Here is an 18,146-nt window from a genome sequence, read left to right as displayed (position 1 = left end):
TATATAGCTGGTCACAGCTCTTGCTTTTTTAAGTTGGTGGAGGGTTTTTAATTACATTTTACAATTTCCATTAAAAAGATATATTCTACATTATTCATTGCTATAGAACCATTTAAGATTACTTTGAATAGTAAATGAAGATACTAAAATTAAAAATAAATAAAAATGCACATGAAAAAAGTTGTTAGTTTCTAATATTTGGAATATAGAATTCTTAGCTCTAGCTTTTGAATTGTTTTTGAACTTAGGATAATATTACTTTCACAGAAAGCTTTACAATTTTTTTTAGAAAAGTACTTATAAATCTTAAAGCACTATGTAAATATGACACATAATTATTATTGTATGCATATGGTATGCTAGATATTGAGGCAATAGAGAATGTCCATGCGATCTAGTTTTTGTACTCTGGAAACTTACCTTATAGTATGAGGATAGAAATAATCATATAGATGGATGGATAGATAGAAAGACAGACAGACACAGGTAGAATAAACGTGTATGGATGAGAGGTTTCAATGAAGCAATATTAGGAGTGAAGGCCATTATTAATTGGAAGAGGTAAGGAAATCACGAAGATCTCTTAGAAGATGGTGTGTGAACTTTATTTTTTAAAGAATGGGTGAGAATTAAAGATTCAGAAGATCAAGAGAAAAATTACAATCAATAGAAAAAGCATAGAAGCTTGTAATTTTTTTTTATTTTTCCACTCTTATGTAAAAACATTTTTTTAATATTTAAAAAAATTGAGTTCCAAATTCTCTCTATCCATCTCTTCTCCTCTCTTTGATAAGGCAAATAATTTAATATATGTTATATATGTGCAGTCATGATATTTATTTATTAGCCATTTATTATATTAATAAATATTAATATTTATATATTAGCTGTACTGTGAAAGAAAACATACACCAAAAACAAAAAAACAAGAAAAATTAAGTTTTAAAAAGTATGCCTCAATGTGCACTAACTCCATTGATTCTTTCTTTGAAGGTAGTAATATTTTTAATTTATTAGTTCTTCAGAATTTTTGCTGAGAATAACTAAGTTATTCATAATTGATCATCTTAAAATTTTGCTGTTACTGTTATGCTCACTTAATGTAAGTCTTTCATGGTTTTTCTGAAATCATCTTGCTTATCATTATAGCTAAACATTTACATCATCTATCACAATTTATGCAGCCATTCCTCAATTAACAGGCATCCCCTCAATTTTCAATTCTTTGCCAATAGAAAAAAATCCTATAAATATTGTAGTACATATTTGGTCCCTTTTTGCTTATTTCCTTGGGGTATAGACCTATGAGTAGTATTTCTAGGCCAAAGGGTATGGACAGTTTAATAATCTTTGATACACAGCTCTAGATTTCTCTCCAGAATGGTTGAATAAGTTCACAACTGCACCAATAATTCATTAGTGACTAAAATTTTTAATACCTCCTCCAACATTTTTCATTTTTCTTTTCTGTCACATTAGCCAATCTGATAGGTATGAAGTAATACCTCAGAATTGTTTTAATGTGCATTTCTCTAATTAGAGCATTTTTATATTAATATAGATAGTTTTGACTTCATATAAAACTGCCTATTCATGTTACTTAATCATTTGTCAATTGAAAAATGAGTCATATTATGATAAATTTGGTTTGCTTCTCTAGATAGTTGAGAAATAAGGCTTTATCAGAAAAATTTACTGTGAAAAATTTACCCCAGTTTTCTGCTTTCCTTCAAATCTTGGATAAATTGGTTTTGTTTGTGAAAAAAAATGAATTTAATGTAATCAAATATCTATTTTATATGCTCTATTTCTTATTCAATTATAAATTTTTCCTCATCCACAGATATGAGAAATAAACTATTCCTTGCTCCCCTAATTTATGGTTTCACCCTTTATTTCTAAATCATGTGCCATTTTTGACCTTTTTGTGTATATAGTATAAGATGTTGGAATCTAGCAATAGACCTAATTTCTGCTAACCTGCTTTCTATTTTGCCCTACAGTTTTTTCAAATAGTGAGTTCTTGGCCCCCAAAATTGGATCTTTGGGTTTAACAAACATTACATTACTGTGGTCATTTACTACTGAGTATTATGTACCTAATCTATTCTACTGTTCCATCATTCTTTTTTTTTTTTGACCCAGCACCAGACTATTTTGATGTTTACTACTTGATAATATTGTTTGAGACCTGGTATGGCTAAGTCATCTGGTGTATATATAAATATAAAAATTTTTCAGCAATATTCATTAGGGAAATTGGTCTATAGTTTTTTTCTGTGGTTTTGCTTTTTCTGCTTTTGATATCAGCAGCATATTTGTGTTATAAAAAGGAATTTGGTAGGACTCCTTCTTTGCCCACTTTCCGCTATAGCTTGTATAGTATTGGAATTGATTGCTCTTTAATGTTTGGTAGAATTCACCTGTGAATCTATGCTGATCCTAGAATTTTTCCTTAGGCATCTCCCTGATGGCTTATTGAATTTATTTTTCTGAGATACGGTTATTTAAGTATTCTATTTCTTCTGCTAATCTAGGCAATTTATCTTTTTGTAAATATTAATTCATTTAACTTTGTTAGATTTATAATTAGACAAAATAGTTTCTAATGATTGCTTAAATTTCCTCTTCATTGGTGGTTCATTAATCCTTTTTATTTTTTTGAATCTGATAATCTGGTTTTCTTTTTTCTTTTTAAAAATCAAATTAACCAATGTTTTATCTATTCTATTGGGTTTTTTATTTTATTAAAACAGAACCTTTTATTTATCAGTTCAATTTTTTTAAAACTTCCAGTTTTATTCATCTTTCCTTTGAGTTTTATAGTTCCAATTTGGTATTTAATTGGGGAACTTTACAGTTTTTAGTATTTTTAGTTGCATGCCCAATTTATTGATCTGCTTTTTTTCTCCACTTTATGAATGTAAGCATTTAAAAATATAAAATTTCCCCTAAGGACTACATTAACTGAATCCCATAAATTTTGATGTGTTATCTCATTCTTGTCATTTTAATGAAATAATTCATTGTTTCTATGATTGGTTTTTGACTTACTCATTCCTTAGTATTTTATTATGTAGTTTCCAGTTAAATGTTTTGCCTGTTCCAATAACCCTTTATTTAATATAATTTTATTGTAATGCGATATGAAAAAATGCATTTAATATTTATACTCAGAATTGGTCATAGGGCGTTTTTGTTCTAACACATGATCAGTTTTTGTGTATATATATACAATTGAAAAAAATATATATTCCTTCCTATTTCCATTTATTTTTTCCAGAGGTCTCTCATATCTGAATTTTCCAAAATTCTATTCATCTCCTTAACTTCTTTCTTGTTTATATTATGTTTAGATTTATCTAGTTCTGAAAAGGGAAAATTGAGGTCCCCCAATAGTAGAGTTTTATTGTCAATTTTCTACTGCAATTCATTTAACTTTTCATTTAAAAATTGGGATGCTCTGCCATTTAATGTATATATGTTAAGTATTGATATTATTTCATTGTCTATATTATCTTTTGTTAAAATGAAGTTTCCTTGCTTTTCTCTTATAATTAGATTAAATTTATTTGTTTATTTCAGTCCATTGTTTATTTATTTATTTTCTTTGGCTTTGTCTGACACCTGGTTATAATTCCTGCTTTAAAAAAAAACTACTTCAGCTCTTTACCTTTACTCCTTCAAGTAAATAAACAATATATTGTAGAATTATGTTTTTAATCCACTCTACTATCAGCTTCTTTTTTATGAATGAGTCCATTTCATTTACATTCACAGGTGTGTTATTATATATTAATCTCCATCTTATTTCCCTACCCAGTTTATCCTTCTCTGTCTCTTTCACCCTCCTCAAAAAAAGTTTTGTTGCTGTCACTATCCCCAATCTGCCCTCCTATCATCCTGCCACTCTGTTTTTTATTTCCTCCCTGTATATTGGTGGGTTTCTAAACGAACTGATATTTCAATGACAGTAAGGTACAAGCATTGTCCACCATTTCCCCCATCATCACTTCCACACAAAAAAAGGATCTTTCAGGCCTCTTTTATCTGAGATAATTTATCATTCTTCCTTTCCCTTTCCCCTCCTCTCAGTGTGTCCCTCTTTCTCACTGCTTAATTTTATTTTATTTTTTGGATATCAGTCATCATAGTCAACTCATATCCATGCCTTGTATCTTATATAGTTAGTTCTTCTAACTGGCCCAATAATGATGAAATTCCTAGAAGACAAGTATTATCTTCCCATATAGAAATGTAAGTAGTTTAACCTTAACTGATTCCTTTATGATTTCTCTTTACTGTTTATCTTTTTATATTTCTTTTGAGTCTTGCATTTGAAAGTCAAATTTTTATTAAGCTCTGATTTTTTCAATCAGGAAAGCTAGAACATCCTCTATTCCATTAAATATAAATTTTTCCCCTGAAGGATTGTATTCATTTTTTTCTGGATAAGTGATTCTTGGTTATAATATTAGCTCCTTTGCCTTCTATAATATTATATTTTAAGCCTTCTGGTGCTTTAATGTAGGAGCTACTAAATCTTCTGTTATTCTGATCATCATTCCACAATATTTCAACTCTTTCTTTCTGGTTGCCTGTATTATTTTCTCCTTGACACAGGAGTTCTGGAATTTGGCTATAATATTCCTTGGAGTTTTTATTTGGGGTCTTTTTCAGAAAATAATCAATGGATTCTTTCAAATTATATTTTATTCTTTCATTCTAGAATATCAGGGCAGGTTTCCTTGATAGAATCTTGATATGTTGTTTAAAACTTCAGCACACTAGATATAAGGGAAGTAAACTATTCCCAAATTCTTTGGTGAAATGGTGCTTTATACCATCATTGCCTGATGATCAATCCCTCTCTGCTAATTTACCATCTTCCCAATCTCCAATCATCTCTGTATCTCATGTACCAGCCAAAGTTTCCATTCTGAAAAAAAAAGACCCAACAAAGGTCTTGAAACAACTTTTTCAATAGCTGAGAAGTGTCATTGACCAGTCACCAGAGGAGTCATTCACCTTGGACTAGATACTGTGATCATCATCTGAATTTAAACTGAGAACAGAGATGTTCAACAGAACAGGTGAATTAAAGAATCTACTAAAAGCAAAAAGTCATATGAAGTTTATAAAAGAGATTCTGCAGCTTTGTATGCTGGAAATATGGAGGACACATTTAATATTTCAGTTTTCCATTCAGTGTTAGGCTTTAAATTATAGCTTGTGAGAACTGCTATGGCACTTCCCTAAAAAAATTCTCCCAGAACCAAAGAGCTCCTGTAGTTCCCATGCACCCAGCCCCCCTTTGACCAGCTCTTCCCAAGATTCTCTGTCTTCTAAATCAGACAGCAGAATTGTCAAACATACCCACATAATTTATGTTAAAGTTCATCAGAATCAACTACTAGAAACAATTGGAAAAACATGTAGGATGCTACAAAACAGACTGGAAAATGTATAAAATCTGGTAGATCTACAAATGAAAAATAAAGCAATGTCTTCAATGATCAGGAATTAAGAAAACAAGATACAAAAATTGAAAAACTAAGGTGCAATTAAAATAAACCATCCCTTGCTTCACATATCTAACTAGTTGTCATGTTAGACATGTGTATTATTCTGTAGAAGAATTGTGTTTTTTTCTGTGAAATTTTAATAAAAGTCAGAAAAAAAGAAAGAAGATGTTGAGATTCTTTTTTTGATTAATCATGTCTTTCAGGGAATACAATAATTTTTAAATTGTCTATATGTTTTCTATTTTCCAGGTCATTTATTTTTCTGATGTGATATTTCACATTTGCTTATTTTTTTATTTTTATTGTTGTATTGTTTCTTGAATTCTTATAGAAGCATTAACTTCCACTTGCCCAATTATAATTTTTAAGAAATTATTTTCTTGACAATCATTTTCTATATCTCCCTTCCCACTTGACCAAATCTAATTTTTAAGGACTTCTTTTCTTTGGGAATTTTTTGTAATTCTTTTTACATCTGACCAATTCTGCTTTTTAAAGAGTTCTTTTCTTCTATGCATTTTTGTGTATCTTTTAGCATTAGTCTATTCTGTTTCTTAAGGTATTATTTTCTTGAGTATTTTTGTGCCTTTTTACCAGACTATTGATTTATTTTTATTATTTTCTTGCTTAACTTTCACTTTTTCTCCTTTTTTTTTTTACCACTCTTGGTTGATTTTAAATCTTTTTTGAATTATTCCATGAATTTTTGAAGGTCCAAGCCTAATTTACATTTTACTTTGAGAATATCCATGTAGCTGTTTTTACGTTGTTTGGTATATCCTGGGTTTGTTCTGATCTTCCCTGTCATCACAGTAATTTTTTATTGTCAGGCTCTTTATTGTTGCTTGCTCATTTTTCCAGTCTTATTCTTGTCTATTATAGGGGGACTGTCTCAAGCTTTAGGTTTTTCATGATGCTGAATTCAAAGCTATTCCTGGTAATCTGTAAGTTTCAGTTCTTCTAAGGTGGTATGATCCAAGGAGAACTGTGATCACTGCTCTCCTGACCTATCTTCTTGTCTATGAGCAATGACAGGCACACTTTGTTACAGGGTCTCTGCTCCTCTGTGGCCACACACAGTAGTGTGCTTGTACACTTCCTCACTTTAGGATTGTGACCTGGAATTTTGTACGGGCAATTCAATACACCCCTACACCCAGGATCAGCAAAGTGTCCCCTATAATCTTCTGACCAGTTAGTTTCTGAATGGGATTTGTGGTTTGTGGTTTGAAAGTTCAGGAAGTTTGGTTGCTTATTTAGTCAATTCCAAGACCTGATGCTGGTTTGCCTGGGTAATGCACTGAGCTTCATTTTTACCCTTTCCTGTCAACTTTCCAAGTTTTCTTGGGCTAGAAATCTGTTCACCCAATTTTTTTGGGTACTCCTGCCATTCCAGAATTTGTTTTGAAGCATTATTTTTAAATTAAAAGGGAATTTAGTAAAGTTCATACAAGTTTTTTACTATGTCATCTTAGCTTTACCCCAGCTTTAAATTTTCTTTTTTTGTTTGTTTGTTTCTGAGGCAATTGGGGTTAAGTGACTTGCAGAGTCACACAGCTAGGAAGTGTTAAATGTCTGAGCCCAAATTTGAACTCAGGTTGTCCTGGTTTCAGGGCTGGTGCTTTATCCACTGTGCCACCTAGCTGCCCTCAGCTTTAAATTTTCAAAAGACTTTATAAAGATAAGTAACTTTGAAAGTTACTTTTGAAAGTTATCATGTTTCATGATACTTTGATTCAAGAGACCAATGACCAAGCATGCTGCTCATTCCTGAAAGAGATGATATATCGATTTAGGATGCAGAATGAGACATATTTTTCAAGATAGACAAAATAGGGATTTATTTAACCTGACTATACACATCTGTTACAAAGATTTTATTTCTGTTGCTGATGGTTTTAATGGGGAGGGAGTAAGAAAAAAATACAAGTTTGATAATTTATAAAAAATGAAAAAATGAAAAAAAAAACTTTTTGGAAGTAGGAAAGTTTGGGATGAGTTTCAGAAATTAAACTTTTCAGCCAGTTGGGCTGAAATTTTAAAAGCCAATAAGCACTGAAATTTCTTTATTATTTCATACTTTTAAGGAGTAACTTAAGCAATGTGAGGGAAAATGGAATAATCTTCTGAAAAGAAAAGCAAAAGTTGCTTTCCCAAACCTTGTTCTAGTTTTCAAAGTGGAACAAGCAGGAGAATAATTTAAAGTTGTAATCAGAGAATTGAGTTGGAGTCAGAAGCATAAATACTGTGTGTGACCTTAGAGATGTCATAAAAACTTACTAACTCTTAGTTTCCTCCTTTTAAAAATGAGTATGTTAGACTAAATAATCCCTTTTATATGTAATTCTATGATCTTATCTTGTAATGTGTAGTATAGTATATTTTGCTTTTCTATCCTACAATCACAGATATTGCATTTTATTTTATTTCAAGAATTCCAGCTGCATACTCACCACTAGGCTTTGATGGATGGCAAAGCTTTAAGTCATCACAAGTACGTGCTGGATGTTTTTTTGAGCCATCAGGGCTACGCATGGTTTCAATCTGGCTACTTAGTGACTTCAAAGTAGCATGTACTCCTGGGTCTGTTTTATTTTTATCATCAGGAGCTGCTTGATCCTCAGTGAACTCTGGGAGGGGGTCCGACATACTTTCATCATAGTGTCCCATTATATCCCCAAGAGGAGCAGTGAGGTGACCAGGAGGGCCTGGAGGACCAGGAGGACCAGGCTCACCAGGCGGACCCTAATAGTTTAAAAAATTGAAAAGGAATTTAGATAACACATAATTGCTTATACTTTTGGATACAAGAATTTTGGCTTCATTTGGTACAGAATTTAGATGCAACATCCTTATAAATGGAAATAACAGTTTTTGTTATTAACACATTTTGTAGTTAAATAAGAATTCTGTGTCAAACTACTAAAGTCCACATGTGGAAAATCATACAGAAAACATTTTTAGACCCTTAGGTTTATAAATCAGTATTTGAAACAAATATAAATGGGATATCTACCTTGAAAGATAGGGATATCTACCCAGAAAGATACCTCTAATTATAGATGGGAAATTTTATCTTACGGAATTAAAATAATCTCACAAAATCATTTCTGAATCCCAAAATATTAGAATTATACAATTAATCTGGAGGGATTTCAGATAAGAATAATACATTCAATTGAGATTTTTTTCAACCTAGAGTCAGAAAATTTGTGAATCTAGATTTGCTTAGCTGAATTGTCATGTAGATACAGCATTTTATGAAGCTTTATGAGTCCCTGATGACACCATGTAAATATTGCTTATTGAATCAGCCAAACAAGAGCAAATTAGCTCTTGTGTGGAGCAAGGCTTCACTTTTAGTTTCCAAGATTCACAGATGCAAAAAAATCATTGAGAACTCATTATCTCTAAATTCTATCAGAACAGGGATGTTCATTACAATTCTGAGTGATGATCCATTTCCCACTTAAAAAGATAAAGTGATAACTTTCTTATAGTTCCATTCAGCTTCTGACTTTTCAAACTTTACAAGGTCTCTGTGGATGCTAGAAAATATTTGAATAAATTTTTAGACTCTAAATTCTTATCAACATACCTCTGGTCCTGCTTCTCCTACACTTCCTCTCATACCAGGAGGTCCAATTGGTCCAAGTGGCCCAGGATTTCCTTCTTTACCTGAAGGACCCACTGGTCCTGGGGGTCCCTGAAAAATACAAGGAATATGTTTTATCAATGTGTAATAATACTTTTTTCCTATTAAGGAAATGATTTTGGTTTTCTTATAATCATAAATTACTTTTCAGTGACACATTTTGATGCCTCAGTGTTGAAGTCAGAATTTAGATTAATGTTCTGGTGCAGGTAGAATTCAGCATTTCCTGCCTTTACCAGAATTAATATGTGATTCATCAGTTATTCATTCCAGAAAAATCTTTATTTTAATAAATTACATCTATTAAGTACATATTCAAAAATAATATCATAGGATTTAACATCAAGAAAGAGCTTTGGGATCATATAGTCCCACTGCCCATCATTTTAAACATGAAGAAAGTCTAAAGGTATAAAGCTGCAGTAAAGACATTTCTTTGCAATGAATTTTTTAAAGTGTCTCACTAGTTCTCTTTTCTCTTAAAAAATCACTATTGTCATAAAAATCATAATTTAGTTTCAAGGAATACATATGTACTATTCTCTTAATTCTTTAAATATGGTCTAAGTACAAGTGAAGTTAAGGCTGACATATTGAGCTCAGAAATTCCAAGTTGATGTGCATTAAAGTGCTTGAGTAATCAATACAATAAATTCAATATTGATATGGTAAGCCCCTTAAGAGAGATGGAAGTACCAGATTTTCTAAGGAGGGGAAAACTATCCCAAGTGGAATAAACAGTAGGTCAACACTATCTTACTGAGCACAGAAGTAGCTCATGAATGGCCCCAATATTTTCAGCCTAGGTGAGAGAGGGAGACAAGTCACTTAATCCTCTTTGGCTCAATTTCCTCATCTGTCATATGAGTTAGAAAAGGAAATAGCAAACCCTCTAGTACTTTAACTAGAAAACTCCAAATGGGGTCAGAGTCAGAAATGACTGAAACAATTGAACAACAACAAATATATAAATATACTTACTCTAGGGCCAAATGGTCCAGGAATTCCAGCACTGCCTTGTTCACCATTTGGACCCTATATTGGGGGGGAGGGGAGGGGAAAGAAATCATTATTATGCCACTTAAATTACAACATGCCAACCTTCATCATAATATATAAAGATATAGAACTATTGACTCCATCTGCAGACATTTGTATCTTAAACAGTCATTAATCTTTACAATCATGTTTTTACTAATACTTTGATTCTGGTTACTTTAGCACTTTAAAAATCTGCATATTTATCAATGCAGATCACAACCCCTTTACAACTAGCAGTTAGTCTTTGGGAGTTATTGTGGCTGAAAAATTCATAATCCTATAGCCAGTCTGATAATGGAACTTTTCAGTTATATTCCATTCAATTTGAGTTAACTGGTACTTATTAAATACCATATATTATGTTATATAATATATATCATATATGTATATAAATATGCTTCTATGTGTATATATATATATATATATATATATATATATATATATATATATATATATATATAAAAGCACTGACACTTTGGGAGGAGCAAACTATAGAAAGACATAAAAACAAAATAATCTCTGAATCAAAATTCTAATGATGCTTACATTTCAAGCTTTACATTCTTACATTCTGTCTTAGAGGATCTATATATTTTTTTCCTTAATAGAAAAATACATTCTAACACATGACCTATACTGGAAACCTTTCTAAGATGATCTTGTTCTCCATTAGAATAGTCTTTGAGAAGCCATGGTAATTTCTTCTTGTCAATGAGGTACCAGAGTAGAATTTTTGTAGGAAGGCCTTAGTTTACCAAGACTAAAACAATCTAAAAGATTATGCATATGCCTTCTCTTCCCACCCCTGCCATATTCACACATATGCTTTTGCTTGATCTTATGCCTATAAATAAATAGCTAAAATAGATGAGCTAGAATATCATTTATTCAGCAAGAGTCTTTTAACTTAAATTATATATAATATATATATGTGTGTGTGTATATATCCTCACATATATATATATACACACACACACACACATATGTACATACATACATGTGTATATATAAATGAACCTATTCTAGACTGGAAATTCACAAAAACAGTGAAGAAAAAGATAATATTAATGAAAATTACTTACAGGAGGTCCAGGAAGACCCTGGAGACCTGTGAAGCCTCGGTGACCCTTCTGGCCTCGATCACCTCGGTCTCCATGATCACCTTTGTCACCACGAGGTCCCTGGGGACCCTAGACATATATTCAAAATGGCAATGTGATTCCAAAGTCTTTAGGTATCTCAAAGTTCCAAATTAGTATCAATTTTTCATTAACATATATTCCTTATATTTATTAACAGTAATTAATCTGTTTTCTAGTCAAATCATATCATAAAATCTTTTTAATTTTTTTCTGAAGAGTTAGTAGATAGAAAAAATCCATATACATGTATACATATGTAGTCATAAGAATTCACTTCTTTAAATATTTAAATATAAATAAATCTAGCTGCTTGAGTTTTTGTTCTAATTATGATGCAAATTATATATTTATCTCATTTAAGTAACAATATATCATATACCTCAAAACAATGCAATCAAATATAGATTCTAATACTTAATATTAAATATATTTAAGAGGTCAATTTACATATTTAGTTTTATTAACACAGTTTTCTGATAACCAAATATCAAAGCTTAAATATAGCTCCATTTTGATCTATTTATGTACTTAGATCATTATGAAAAACATCTTTACTGTAAAAAGAGTTAAATACCACATATCTTTAACTTTTCTAACAAACTCAAAAAGTGAATTACATTGTATTTTTAAAAATAATTTAAGTAACAAGAAAATATAAAATAATTATTCACAATATCATCACTACATTGCAATATTAAAATCTAAAATTGTGAAATAATTAACTTTCATTCTAACACTACAGTTAACATTGCTATTTCATTAGATTTAAATATATATTTAAATTAAGTGTTCTACAAGAAACCATGAATATGAAAATTATTTGTTTGAGTCAAACAAATTTATAAATTAATCAATTGTGTTTAAGAAAAATGTTACCATACATCTGCTTTTAGAAATTAGAGTTCAAGCAACCCTATGTTCACTTCAAAATGTCAGCTACATTGCTCCTGAGAACCTAAAACTTGTTGGTAATCTGATAATGGGGCAGAGAGTAGTCCTGGAGTTCAAGGAAAAGAGCCTCCTACCTATTAGTTTAGTCTACTTTTGAAGCCTATTTACAAATGTCAGGGTCAATCCTAGAAATTACAAAGGAGAAAAATTAATAAAATGTTCATTTTGTCCCTTCTATTTTCTAAAGAACTGAAGGCAGATCAGGCAGTGTTTGAAAATGAACACTTTTATCAGGGTTTATACTCTTTGACCTTCAGGCCTAAACCCAACATGGTTTCTCTAATTCATTTACTTTGATGAGTCTAAGTAGATGGAAGTGATTAGACTGAGAAGAAGCAAGGAATGAGAGTGATGTGGAAAGAAGGTTGCTGAGTCGTTTGGACACCAGCTCTACCTACTTCCCCGGGCCTAGAACATTACTAGTAGCTCCATGATGGCACCATGGCAAAGTGAATTAAATGAACCTATTTGTCTCATTTTGCAGGATAGGTGTTTGGAATTAGATCCTTCAAGTTCTGATTTTTTTTAATCTAAATCCTCTAACAACAACCCACCATCACTTGAATGTTTTCTCAAATTGTTCTTAGTTTTTATTACTGGCCTATTCTCAATTTGGAGATTGAATTTGTCTTTAAAATAATTAAGAATTTTTACAAGATTTTTCTAACCTGAAAATAAATATAAAGACCATTGTTAACCTTCCACAGGCAACAGAAACTAGCCAACATAATAAAGAATTTGAAGATATAGCTTAATGACCTGTCCTTAACATATGATTTAGATATGGTAAGATGCCCGAATACCTATGTAGACTATATTGTAATGGGCTGAGGCTCAAGTTGATGCACTGAAGTCCCAAGCACATGAGGCTAAATAGTAATTGGACCATAATCTATTAATATATATGCTTGGAGAAAGAATGCCTCTTGCCCACTCTTTGTGCAAGTCCTGATGTGTTGGTATAGGAAATGATGATTTTGGTGGGTGGAGACAAGGGGGCGGAGAGGGAAGCAGAAAGAGAGACTGCTGGCTGGCATCTTGTCACAGCGACCGCCCTTCACCTCTATCCCCCTCTGCTAGCTGGCTTCCCATCGCAGCTGCCTATATGGCTATCGCAATCCCCCATCATCTCTACTGAGAATAAAGATTGAAGATTTTTCCCTAAATCTGAATTCCTGACTCCAGCTGACTTTAAATACGTGGTCATCATAGACTATTAGTTGAAGAAACAGATTAAAAACCATAAACATATCAGTTAACTGGCAGGAGAGAGGAAAGAGATAATCTGGATGATAATGACAATCACAATCCATCCAAAATACAGAAAGGTGGTATAGCCCTTTGATTACAATTCTATATAGAACTATCCTGAATGCTATTTGAATTTCTTTTTTTCCTCAAAGTTTGGAGCACATAGAATTTAAGACCTTATAAATGAGCACCATTCTTCCCCTCTTTGGTTTATTTTATATCCTAAAATCTAGAATCAGGAATTTCTGAAGACTTACTGATAAACCACGTTTCCCAGTTCTGCCAGGTGGACCTACAGGACCTCGAGAACCCTAAAAAGAAAAGTCACAAAAAAGTGAATCAATATAGTAATAAAAAAGCATAGGGCTGTTTGTAGATATGTGGTATGTTTATGAGTGTAGACTTTTGGATACATGGTTTCATGATTAAAGACCAATACTGAGCTAATGTCTATAGCCAAGAATAAGATTACCTGGAATTGTGACCAGATGGTAACTGTTTAACTGCATGAACACCCTTTTAGTTTTATAGCAATATTATAAACTAATTTGTACCCAGACATGCTTAAATTTGACAAGTATATATGATGAAGGCTAATATTTTCACATAATAATGTAAAGCAAAGGCTTTCATTAACCTAAAACATTTTTTCCTAACCTAAAGAATTAAAAATTCACAGGATCAAAAATATACAGCTGGATGGAACCAAAAGGTCATATGACTAAATAAAATACATATTATATATGTAAAATATATGTATTTTATTTCTATTATTGAAATATTACTAAAAATATAGGAAAGACAGACCTCAGTAGCCTGAAAGATGGAAAAAGGGAACAAATAGTTAATATAGGGAATAGTGTCAAAGGCAAATACAAGAGGAAGATCTATCACAAGCACAGGAGAGAGTGTACATGATGGCAGAGAGAGAAAAAGAGAGTAGGCGACTAAAGAAGAGTGAGTAATTCAATGTGACTGGCGAATAGACTGTGTGACGAGGGCAACTTAAAATAAAGCTAGAAATTGAAATTTGTGCTAAGATGCTGAGGGTCTTGAATGCCAGGCATTTTTTTTTTGTATTTATCATTAAGTTAAAGAGATGCAGAAGGTTTTAGAACAGAAGAGTGATAAAAAGCCCAATGCTTTAGAAATATTACTTTGGTGGAAATATAAAAGTCAGATTATAAAAGGGATGAAATTAAAGGAAAGGTATTTAATTTGTCTAAGATAAAGGTGATGAGGGTAATGAAGTAATGATAATAAAAGTGAAAAGGAAGAAATGGAACAACTTCAGAGGTAAAATTGGATTTGGCAACTGATGGACATGGGGGAAAAAAAGAAAAGGAAGCATCAAAACTCTTAAGGTTTGGGACCTGGGGGAAATAAGGAATTGTAATATCAATGAACTGGTTTTCTAATTATTGCTTGATTTTTTTAATGTACATGCATTCATATCTTATAATAAATATGTCTAAGTAGATAGTAGATGATGGACAGAGAGAATGATAGATAGATACATATATACATATACACAACTCTACAAAATAAAATTAACTTGCTACATACTGGATCTCCTCTTGGTCCAGCATCACCTGTAGCTCCAACAGGTCCTGGAGTTCCAGGGGCACCTTGAGAACCTGGCAGACCTGCAGGTCCAGGATCACCTCGATCACCCTATCAAAAATCATCATAATCATGATTAGAATTTTTAACATTTATAAAAAAGTCATTCCTCCTCTGTACTCAATAATTTATGCATTTATTGAAGCATTTTTCTTATATAAAATGAATATAAAATTACAAAATTTTTGAGTTTTTAAGACATTTCCTTGCCATACACTATCAGCTTGCCAGAAGATGCTAAATATATTAAGATAGACACATTCTTGCACATTGAATAAAAAATATATGAAGTGATTAAAAAATCTCCTTATACGGTCTATTTAAATGCTTTTAAGTTGTCCCAGAACTTTTAAGATATCCTGTGCATTGCTTATCATGTATGCAAAGTGAAGTTAGTACCTATCAACATATTTCACAAATCTGGCAAGCTAGAAATGTGTGGCAAGGTAAAGCTCTTTAGTGCAAAAGTTTTAGTGCAGTTTTTAGGTTATTAATTTGTTTTATTGTTAGACTTAAAAGAATTTATAAACTAACAAAAATGTTGTTCTTTTTATTTTAAGCTTTGATAGCTATTTAAGCTATGAAAGTTTAAAACTGTATTAAAACTTTTGGGGATATCTTATACTATAGAACAGATCCAAATATAGAAGTTTGAGATCCTCAGACCATCTACAAAGTTTATTTTTTTGTCAATAAAATTGTCCTTACTCGTTCTCCAACAGCACCATCTCGTCCTGGAGTACCATCATTACCAGCAGGACCCTGTAAAGAATTGTTTTCAATTAATGTAACACAGTTATAAGAAAAATTCTGTCCCATTTGCCAAATGAATTAGCTATTTCCAACTTCTTTGCAACCCATAAATTAATTAAACATAGAAATCTGAGTAAGATTAAGTAGTCCTCTAAATTGCAATGAATTATTTTTTAAAAATCATAGGATCATTCACATATTTAAGGTTTACTTTGCATTGATGATTATTATGTGTTTTCTATCCAATATTTTCTTATGTTAACTAATTTGTATTAATTAACAATTAATAACTTGTTAACTAATAAGTTAATTCAAGCTTTATGTATAAGTTTTTTTTTAAAACTCAATTTTAAATTTTAATTGATGTTCCATTCAAGCTTAATTTGTAAATTTATTTGTTTAAAAGTTCTCTCTGCCTATTTATTTAAATAAGTTCCTTTGTTGTTGTTTTTAAAGTTCCATAATTGTACATTAGCTATCACATAAAAGGCTATTGAGTGCAAAGTTTTCCTGGTCAAAAATAAAATCTGTCTCAGGTGGTTGATATGCTGCTTAAAATAATAAAGAGCTACAGATCACAGGTTATCATTTCTTATATTTTCTTTTGAAGTCCTGTTTGCCCTCTAAATAGCCTAAGGTAATATGAAATCTACTTCTTTTTATAGTGATCCCAAAGTAATATGATATATATTGACGTTGCTCTTTCCTTATGCTGCAGTGTCTATTTATAACAACTTTATCACCATAATGTCTAACTATTTTAACAAATCTGCCATTTCAGAATGAAATAATATAAAGTGAAAGAATGAAGGAAATTGAGCTTTCACCTCCACGTCAATTTGGCAACAACCTAAATCAGCTAAAATGATTAGGTCAGGACTAATTGAAGGTCAATGCAGTGATATTAATCTTCTCCCCTCTTTTTCTCCATTATATCCGCATTTAGGAAAAACTAAGAGAAGAAAATGCCCTCAACATAATAGATTTTAAATAAGAAAGTATTTCAGGTTCAAAGATTTAAAACCTAAGATTAATCAGTTTCAAATTGTAGTTACCCTCAGAGTAGTTCCATGATATTTTCAAAACAAGTTATAAAATAATACCACATTTACCTCAGGCCCAGCTTCTCCTACTGGACCATTGACCCCTGGGGGGCCAACAGGGCCAGAGGGACCTTTGTCTCCTGGTGCTCCAGTTGGACCTGCTTTTCCTGGTGTTCCCTAAAATGCATTTTTTTAAAAAATTGTTCATATTATATTATGAAGCGAATATGTAACTAACTTCTACAATTCCCCTCAGTCATAAACAGAATTCAATAAGAATCATGGACCAACTAAAAACCAGATGACTAGCATTAATTTTTTGCCCATAAATATAAGTCCAAGGTTACTAGTAATCAATATATAAAGTTAAACCATAGAGAAAAATGGCAATCCCTTATTTGGCATTATCTCTGCTGGTGCCAAAACCTGCTGAATGAATGAATGAAGGCCATGTGATCCAACTCTTTCATTTTATAAGTGAGTAAACAAAGCTCAGAGTGATTAAGTTGCTTGACCAAAGTGTCTGAGGTAATTAGGGGAAGAAGTAGGATTCAAAACAAGGTTTTCTAAATCAAAGTTCAACTCTTCCCCCCCACCGCCAGCCTTTAATATGTTACATTTGGTATTTCTATAGAAATATGTTTCTTATTTTTAAAAACTGTCAATATATGCAATACAACATCAGCCATCTAGTTTTCCTCATCTACTAATTTCTCTACTCATAGAATTTGACAAATATTTTATCCAACAATCCTGAAAGGCAGTTAAATATATATACATATATATGTGTGTGTGTGTGTGTGTGTGTGTGTGTGTATAAAACTTCTAATGTTTGAATAATGAAAATTTTTTAAATATTTTAATACATTTCTAACAAAATACTATTTGTATTTCTTCAGGTCGGAAGAATATGATAGATTTCATACAAACAGTACGTTAAAAGATACAACAATATACAGTCTGATTACTTACTGCTGGGCCAGGCAAGCCAGGCATGCCTCTCTCACCCCGCTGACCAGGCATACCAACAATTCCTCTTTGTCCAGTGGTTCCAGCTGGACCAGGTGGACCATCAGGACCCTAAAACACAAGAAAAATGAGAATTATTCACTTGTACACAACACTGTTAGAAAAGTGTTATGGATTGAAAGAACAAAGACCC

General features: G+C 31.7%; 1 protein-coding gene across 1 annotated transcript in view; it reads right to left on the bottom strand.

Moving 5' to 3' along the window:
• Positions 1 to 18,146, bottom strand: part of COL5A2 (collagen type V alpha 2 chain) — a 196,607-nt gene that overhangs the window by 9,304 nt on the left and 169,157 nt on the right. The window contains exons 43-51 of the mRNA XM_051986039.1: positions 17,957 to 18,064; positions 17,054 to 17,161; positions 15,897 to 15,950; positions 15,132 to 15,239; positions 13,823 to 13,876; positions 11,304 to 11,411; positions 10,162 to 10,215; positions 9,124 to 9,231; positions 7,979 to 8,270 (exon numbers count right to left, since the gene is read on the bottom strand). Coding sequence (XP_051841999.1) covers positions 7,979 to 8,270; positions 9,124 to 9,231; positions 10,162 to 10,215; positions 11,304 to 11,411; positions 13,823 to 13,876; positions 15,132 to 15,239; positions 15,897 to 15,950; positions 17,054 to 17,161; positions 17,957 to 18,064 — 994 coding nt within the window. The remainder of the gene's footprint in view (positions 1 to 7,978; positions 8,271 to 9,123; positions 9,232 to 10,161; positions 10,216 to 11,303; positions 11,412 to 13,822; positions 13,877 to 15,131; positions 15,240 to 15,896; positions 15,951 to 17,053; positions 17,162 to 17,956; positions 18,065 to 18,146) is intronic.

This window comes from Antechinus flavipes, chromosome 3 (assembly GCF_016432865.1).
Source record: "Antechinus flavipes isolate AdamAnt ecotype Samford, QLD, Australia chromosome 3, AdamAnt_v2, whole genome shotgun sequence".
Classification (NCBI taxonomy): domain Eukaryota; kingdom Metazoa; phylum Chordata; class Mammalia; order Dasyuromorphia; family Dasyuridae; genus Antechinus; species Antechinus flavipes.
The sequence above is the reverse complement of the archived record's forward strand: the minus strand, read 5'-3'. Positions and strand labels throughout refer to the sequence as shown.